The sequence below is a fragment of the Megascapheus bottae genome, chromosome X (assembly GCF_031878675.1).
Source record: "Megascapheus bottae isolate mThoBot1 chromosome X, mThoBot2.hap1, whole genome shotgun sequence".
Taxonomy (NCBI): Eukaryota; Metazoa; Chordata; class Mammalia; order Rodentia; family Geomyidae; genus Megascapheus; species Megascapheus bottae.
The window spans coordinates 10,676,003-10,684,570 of NC_143547.1; the positions used below are offsets into that span (position 1 = coordinate 10,676,003).

Sequence of the window (8,568 nt, forward strand, 5' to 3'; positions counted from 1 at the left end):
AGAAGGAAAGTATTTTCATGAAGGAGATCAGAGATTTAAGAAGGAAAAAGTGAAGCCTTTAGCTCTAAAAAGTGTAAGGGGAAGAAATCACTGAGGGATCCAAAGAACTTAGGAAAGTTTGAGAAACACAAGATCATAGAAGCACACATTCCTTTAGTCATCAGATTGCTGCCATCATCACATATCAAGTTGTCTGTGGAAAATTCCAAGAGCAAAAAAGGCAAAGGGTGAATGGGACCCTTGGGTTCTACTGAACTGAACCTTGATAAGGGCTGACTGAATCCTTCTTCCATCGCCAAACACCAGGTATCCTGAATTTGTTTTCCTCACATCCCAAAGGACAAAGCAGTTAAGTCACTCGCTAGACAGAACCACAGAGGGAATTCCCATCTCTTTTTAGAAAGGTTAAGGAGGGACGTGTGGGACAGTCATAGGGTTTCCGAGGCTCCGGGAGACGCCACTAGAGGGCGCCGCTGAAGAACACACTGCACTCGCTGGGCCGTCACCCCCACCCTCCAGGGTTTCACACGGGGAAACCGGAAGAGAAGGAGGTGCCCGGAAGGGAGGGCGGTACGCTACAACTCGCGCCCTCATTGGACAAGATGCCTATGTCTCACGGCCCAGGGCGGGGCTTCTTCACATTGAAAAGCTGCGCTCGGCCAAAGTTCTGCGCATTGCTACCTTTGCAATTCTGCTGAAAGATTTTCTTCACTTACCGAGGTGCGCCGGGTCATGGTGCCAGCCTGACTGAGAAGAGGACGCTCCCGGGAGACGAATGAGGAACCACCTCCTCCTGCTGTTCAAGTACAGGGGCCTAGTCCGCAAAGGGAAGAAAAGCAAAAGACGAAAATGGCTAAATTCGTGATTCGCCCGGCCACCGCAGCTGACTGCGGTGACATCCTGCGGCTGATCAAGGTTGGACCCCTTCCCGCCCACGTCCCAGGACAAGGGTGGGGTCCATGGCAGAGCTGGTGCAGATCACCAGACTACCCCCCTTATTCTGCTTGCCACCTACTCCCTAAACCCCAAGCCTGGAGGGACAGAAGTGTGGCACCACCCCATTCTGATGTCCCATTCTTCTCTCTGTAATCCCTTGAGGCTAGAGCCTCATTATTCTTTCTGCTTCACCTCCAGGAACTGGCTAAATATGAATACATGGAAGACCAAGTCATATTAACTGAAAAAGGTAATGCTAACTGTGGCAGAGTCGGGGGTCGGGGAGACGACAGGTGTGTGTAGCACCTTCACAGACCAACACCGTCTGTGCTGCCCCGTTTCTTGCAGATCTTTTAGAGGACGGTTTCGGAGAGCACCCCTTCTACCACTGCCTGGTTGCAGAAGTGCCCAAGGAGCACTGGACTCCGGAAGGTAACCTCCCCAAAGCTAGACGGACCTAGTCTTGTAAAACGTAGCGTCTGCTGTCTAGACCTTTAAACGACACAGGCCGAAGTTATTTACTAAGAAGTTGGCCAGACATAATAACCAGTCTTCAAATTTGCTGAGTCCAAAAAAAAGAGAGAGACAGAGACAGAGAGACAGAGAGAGAGAAAGAAAAAAAGAAAGATAAGAAAACAAAGAAGAGAAAGACAAAGATGTGCTGCAATGTATAATAGGGCGGGTTAAAAGAGCTATTTAAATATTATCAGAGTGCTGTGGAAACCCGGAAGAGTTAGGTATAATGTTGTTTGTTGTAATTCAATTTCATAAAATGGTTCTTGTTTGACCCTAACCTAACCTTTTTTTTTGTAATTGTGTTAAATCACATTTTTTTCTTTAATTTGTCCCAATCTTCAGGTTACAGTCTCTAGCTTCGCCATGTACATGGCCCTTCCGTGTACATGGATGGGCGGGGAGGTAACTAAAAGATCCTTTACACATAAAGTAGATGATCATGATAAATGAGGTAAGGCCCTGTTACCACACTTACAACACAGTAGATCAGAAACTATAATACTCGCTTCCTGTCTGTTTGCAAAGAACTAGAAAATTTAATTTGAAACTTTTGCCTCCATTTGGAAATAGATAGGCACCTCTTATGAGGGAATCAGATGCCATTTCTTTTTGTTTTTCTTCTTCTTTTTTTATTTTTGCTGGCCCCTGTTGACTGATCAGAAGCCAGCTAAAAGAGGAAGTTGTTTGGGTGGGTGCTTTCTTAAGGGTTTTTTTTTTCTCTACCATCTGTTCCTCAAGCTGGAAGAAATGAGCAACAGAGTAAGGGATGAGGTAGTTTTCAAAAGTGTTATGTAATATCTTCTTGGAGTTAGGGTTACTGATGCTGCTTCTGGCTTTAAAACTGGGGAACACAAGTTGAAATTTTCTAAGTTGGAAGGCAAGTCCTGAAATTAAACAGTGTACTTTTGGCCGGATGTTCTGAAACTGAAGGAAGCAAGAATTGGTAAATTAGAAATAGTTCCTATTCTGAACTGTCATGTAAAGCTGACTTTTTCCCAACTCAGCATTGCAGTATATCATTAGGATATGAATAAAATGTGTGCTTAGCCTGAGATCATAACAGTTTTACTCTGGCAAGTAATGAAAGCATTCTTACTTCAGAGTGAGATTCCTACAGACAGTAGCATAGCCAGTCTATAGAGGTAGCTTGGCTTTGGCTAGCTGTAATGTGTGCTTTTTGCAAATACGTGTTTGAGAAGAGAGAGATCACACAACAGTGGCCAAGACTGTGCTTGCATAAAAGTCAGGAAGCAGTCCTGTTTTGTGGCTACTTGTTTTCCTATACATGCATGTATATTTCTTTAAAAATCTATGATAGTCTTCTGATTCTGCCGCTACAGCTTTAATGGATCAGTTTTCTGCTCTATAGCTCATGACATACTCTTATTACAGGACACAGCATTGTTGGTTTTGCCATGTACTATTTTACCTATGATCCATGGATTGGCAAGTTACTCTATCTTGAAGACTTCTTCGTGATGAGTGATTACAGAGGTATAGTTGTGGAGTGTTTAAAGAATTACCAGGGCCATAAATATTTACAAGGACTTTTAAAATGATACTCCTCCTCTTTTTTTCAGGCTTTGGTATAGGATCAGAAATTTTGAAGAATCTAAGCCAGGTATGTCCTAGATTTTTTGGCTTTGGAATTTGTAAGGGTAATGGACTCAGGAGATGATATGAATCAAATTGGGGTCTTGGAAAGATGAAATATCACCGAGTTTATGCTTTCTCTCCTTGACAGGTTGCCATGAAGTGTCGCTGCAGCAGTATGCACTTCTTGGTAGCTGAATGGAATGAACCATCTATCAACTTCTATAAGAGAAGAGGAGCTTCTGATTTGTCCAGTGAAGAAGGGTGGAGACTCTTCAAGATTGACAAGGAGTACTTGCTAAAAATGGCAGCAGAGGAGTGAGGAGTGCTAGTGTAGAAGTTGACAACCTCCATTCTATTTTAAAATAAATTCTCAACTTATCTTGCTTTCTATCTTACTTGTAGTGAAATAATAGAATGAGCACCCATTCCAAAGCTTTATTACCAGTGGCGTTGTTGCATGTTTGAAATGCAGTCTTTTTAAAATGGCAATCATAAATGCAGTTTGGAGTCAAGATTCTCCTTAAACAACTTTTGATAAGAAAAAAAAAAAACAAGGTGGTGTGATCATAATATATATGAAAAAAACTTCATTCTTGTGAGTCATTTAAATGTGTACAATGTACACACTGGTACTTAGAGTTTCTGTTTTGTTTCTTTTTTAATAAACTACTCTTTGATTTAATTGTTTGGTGTAAGCATCTTTCTAATCCTTTCTTAAACATTTTTCTTGGTCATTAATAAAACCATCACTGGATAACTACAATTGTTTAAAAAGTTTTTAAGTTTGTGTCAAGGGGCTGTGGCTTATACCTGTAATCCTAGCTACTCAGGAGGCTGGAATCTAAGGATTCTGGTTTGAAAGCAGCCTAGGCAGGAAAATCTGGTGCTAGAACTGGTGCAAGTCTTGGGCTTGAACTTAGGGCCTCGGCACTATCTCTGAGCTTTGCTGCTCAAAGCAGGTACTCTACCATTTGAACTGCAGCTCCATTTCTGAATTTTTGGTAATTAATAGGAGATAAAAGTCTCACAGATTATCCTGCTGGGATTGGCTTTGAACCACAACCCTCAAATGTCAGTCTCTTGAGTAGCTAGGATTATCATTGTGAGTCAATGGAGTATAGCCTGTGAGACTTTTATCTCCAATTCACTACCGAAAAGTTGGAAGTGGCTCAAGTGGTAGAGCTCTAGTCTTGAGCAAAAGTATAAAATTCAAGGACAGCACCATGGCCCTGAGTTCAAGGCAGCACATAAAAAGAGGTTAGCTGAGTGGTTGAGTACCTGCCTAGCTTTGGTGAGACTTTGAGTTCAATATCCGCACGCGTGCCCGTGCACACACACACACACAGAGGCTCACAATAAGCCCATTGCTATACAAGTGAATCTAGTGGTGGGATTGTGAAGCATTAAAAATCTGGGAAAGTAAAATCTAGGCACCAGTGGCTCATGCATGAGCAAGAAAGCTCCAGAGACTTCACTTAGACCCTGATTTCAAGCCCTAGTACTAACACAAAAAAGAAATGGGAAAAATACATACCCATCAATCTCATCCCACAAAAGATACGTTTTGAAGGTAAAGCAAGTGAGTTACTTTGCTAACATAATAAATAAAATTTCCTTAACATTATAAATAAAAACTGACAAACAAAAAAACTTGAGGCAGGAACAAATCAGATCAATTGGCATCCTATTTGGAGGGTGAGTTTGTGGTACTATGATGGCTTAATGGACTTCTACAGTGGAGAAATAATAGCCTTTCAAACTAACAAAGAGAAATAAACAAATGCTTTCTCAAGGACTGGAAATGAAACCTAAGAGGTAAAAGGAAAAGCTAGTTTTCTCCTTAGATATGTGAACTCCTAGTACTCATTACATTGGCCTACATTTTAAAACCCACTCATTTCCATGATAATGAAAACGATAGTTGCTAAGAACCACTGTAGACTCAAGTCCAAGACTGTTTTCCAAAAGTAGTCATAAGATATCTGAAAAACAATCCCCTGTGTCTGCGTTTTCCAGGAAATAAATACTGGGCTTTCAAGTGGAAGGAGATTTTTGCCCTGTATTCCCATATATCTGTATCTGTTACTGCTTCCTAGATTAGAAGGCAGTCATACTGAGAAGTATGAACACAAATTGTATTTAATACAGGAGTGCTTTGAGATTTACTGGTGACTCAGAGCCAGCCTTGAAAACAGGCTGACAGAATCAGTTCTCAACCAGAGCCCTGGTAGAATGGCAAGTAACACAAAAAACCCTGGCAAAAACCAAAGGGTAACTGAACACAAAGAGCCTTGTGAGGAAGTAAGATATTTTGAAAATTGTGTTTTGGAAACTGAGCCTCTTAGAGGAAAACAACTACATGCTGACTGTGGTTAAATATATGAATAAGATAAATTAACCAAGTGATTTACAATATGTCTTTGTTTCCTCCTTCTTCTTAGAGCTTAGCCTTGAAGACCCAGTGTTGTCAAGACAAAGGCTTTTATGAAGTTTTTGTGAGCACTTAAGGGTAAATTTAGAAAATGAAACCTCACAACAGCGACTGAATGTTTAACTCAGCTACAAAGACACCTCTTTAAAAACTGAGCTATTAAACAACTGTAGCTGGGTGGAGTGGGTAGAGTAAGACATGCCGATAGTCCCAGCTCTTCAGGAGGCTGGGGTAGGAGAATCACTTTTGCCCAAACATTCAAGAGCAGCCTGTACAACACCATGAAAATATGATCTCAAAAAAATCATATACATACATATGAGTGTGCACACATTTATATCACATGGCTTAAGTTTAATACTGTATATGCATTATTATTTCTCACAACCACCTTAGGAAGTAGGTACTATTATTAGAGTTATCTTTGTTTTCCAAGATAGGATCTTGTTCTGTTACTCAGGCTGGCCTTGAATACCTAGATTCAAGCAATTCTCCCGCCTCAGATTTTCAAGAAGCTGAAAGCTTATAGGCACATACCATCACACCCGGTTTATTAGTTTCATTTTATTCTGAGAAACTAAATCTAGGGGAAGTTAAATTGCCAAATGTTACCCAATTATATCTGGAAATCAAGTTCCAATCCAACTTTTCAAACCTCTGGGTGGGGGAGAGGGAACCCCTCTACCCCATATTCTAAAAGAGAAGGATCTCACAATCCCTATCAGAATGACTGAATTGGGTGCTTCTTTTGGATTATAATCTAAAGAGTCTCAAGGGCCAGGGCACGGTGGCTCACACCTATAATCCTAGCTACTCAGGGGCCTGAGATCTTACATTCAAGGTTCAAATCCAGTGGGGGCACAAAAGGACCTGAGACTCTCATCTCCAGTTAACCTCTAGGAAACGGGAACTGGAGCTTGGCTCAAGGGTAGGGCGGTAGCCTTGAGCTGAAGAGTTCAGGGACAGCACCCAGGCCGAGTTCAAGCCCCATGACCCACATAAATAAATAAATAAATAAATAAATAAATAAATAAATAAATAAATAAGAAAGAGTCTCAAGATCTTCAGTGCCCTGGCTGGCTTTGAACCACTATCCTCAGCTCTTCCTGAGTAGCTAGGATTACAGGAGGATTACAGGCATGAGCTATCACGCCCAGCTCAAAGACTATGTTTTTTTTCCAGTTCTGACTTGAACTCAGGACCAGAGCACTGTCCTTGGGCTTTCTCAAGGCTAGAGCTTTACCACTTAAGTCATAGCACCACTTCCGGCTTTTTCTATGTATATAATACCGAGGAATCGAACCTACTTTTTCGAGCATGCTAGGCAAGCACTCTACCACTAGGCCAAACTCCCAGCCAACCCCAAAGACTCTTATTTCCAATTAACCACCAAAAAGCTGGAAGTAGAACTGTGGCTCATGTGATATAGTGATACGCAAGAGATCAAAGGGACTGAGCCTAAGCCCTGAGTTCTAGCCTCAGTTCTGGCACACAAAAAGAAAGTTGGATAATGACTGACATGTCCTCTGTATTGCAAAAGGCCATTAGCTAATAGAATACACAAGCCATTGTTTCATTACAGGCTGCAACATAGTGTTAGTCTACCATTTCTTCATTTATGAGTGGGATACTTCCTAAAAAGAAAACTTTGTATGTCATATTTTCTTTCCGAAGGTATAATTCACCCAGAAAAGGCAGGGCAAGTACTTAATTTTTTCCCTTTCATTTACTCTTTTCGGGAAGAATGAACCTTCCGAAGAATGAACCGGGTATCCCAGCCTCTTCCAATTTGCCCCCACCCACACCGCTCTACCACAGCTCTTCTTTCAAGTATCAATATTAACTAAGGCATTTTTAGCATTTCCTGTGTCTTAATGTATTGCCATTCTGTTTTTTTTCTTACTCTGCTGCGATTTTTTCCCTAAAGGTCCTGTCAGTGCTCTGTGAAATTGGCTCCCAGAGGCTTTTGGACATGCCTCCTCCAGGAGCTTTTGTTAGCTTCCTGCTGTGAAGTTGTCCCAGGCTCAACAAGGTCCATTTCCTTCCTCAGACTTGACATCAATGGCCTGCTAATTTAGTGCTGCAGAGTTCCCAGGGGAATCAACATTTATTGAACGCAGGTAGTGTTCACAGCTCTCTGTTTTGATAAGCGCTCAGCAGGGAGGTCCTTTAGGCTGAGAGGGATGGCTGTCAGTACTGGCTTCCAGAGGGAAAGAAGGAAGGAAGGGTCTGACAGCTGTTCCAGGGGCTTGCTTCACTGCTTTCTTTTATCCAGGGACTCAGTAACCCCCCTCCCACCACCAAAACAAATTTCAAAATGACTAAGACTCTAATCTCAGTTGAGAAAGGAAGATCCAGATTTGAGGCCAGCCTGGACAAAATAGGGAAATCTCATTTATAAAATAACAAACAGGGGGCCCAATAGTGTGGCCTAGTGGTAACGTGCTTTCCTAGCATGCACAAAGCCCTGGGTTCAATTCCATGGTACCATATATACCAGAAAAAGCCGGAAATGGTGCTGTGGCTCAAGTGGTAGAGTGCTAGCCTTGAGAAAGCTCAAAGACAGTGTCCAGGCCCTGAGTTCAAGCCCCAGGACTGGTGATGATGATGATGATAAAGTGGGTATCAATGGCTCAGGCCAATAATTCTAGCTACTCAGAATGAGATCTGAGAATCACAATTCAAAGCCATCCCAGGCAGGAAAATCCATTAGCCTTTTATCTCCAATTAACCATCAAAAAAGCTACAAGTAGAGCTGTGAGTCAAGTGGCAGAGCACTAGCCTTGAGCAAAAGAAGCTCAGGGATGTCACCCAGGCCCAGAGTTGAAGCTTCAGGACTGGCACAGAAAGAAGGAAAGAAAGGAGGAAGGAGGACCTAAATTCATATCAATAATTCTGTTACAAAAAAAGATATGGTCTAAAGGAAACTTAAATTTAACCCTGGTTCTTTGTTGTTTATGACTAAAACTAAGCTCCAAAGATAAACTATCTCAGAGTTGCCTTAGGGAGTAAATGGAAATGGACATACAGACATGCATGGCACCCACTATTAATATATATATATATATATATATAGTTGGTAGGTTTAT

The 8,568-nt window shown here is 41.7% G+C and overlaps 1 protein-coding gene across 1 annotated transcript; it reads left to right on the forward strand.

Moving 5' to 3' along the window:
* Positions 1–659: 659 nt before the first annotated feature.
* On the forward strand, positions 660–3,730 carry Sat1 (spermidine/spermine N1-acetyltransferase 1). The gene is made up of 6 exons (XM_090325896.1): positions 660–915; positions 1,135–1,186; positions 1,285–1,368; positions 2,845–2,946; positions 3,033–3,073; positions 3,197–3,730. The coding sequence occupies exons 1-6, from the start codon at positions 850–852 to the stop codon at positions 3,365–3,367; spliced, it is 516 nt and encodes a 171-aa protein (XP_090182022.1). The 5' UTR covers positions 660–849; the 3' UTR covers positions 3,368–3,730.
* Positions 3,731–8,568: the final 4,838 nt, after the last annotated feature.

What these genes read in the sequence shown, in the direction of transcription:
- Sat1 (XM_090325896.1), top strand. Translation starts at nt 850, where the DNA reads ATGGCTAAATTCGTGATTCGCCCGGCCACCGCAGCTGACTGCGGTGAC. An exon ending in GGAGCACTGGACTCCGGAAG is followed by an intron (nt 1,369 to 2,844) that starts GTAACCTCCCCA and finishes CTCTTATTACAG; the next exon opens with GACACAGCATTGTTGGTTTT. An exon ending in TTTTGAAGAATCTAAGCCAG is followed by an intron (nt 3,074 to 3,196) that starts GTATGTCCTAGA and finishes TCTCCTTGACAG; the next exon opens with GTTGCCATGAAGTGTCGCTG.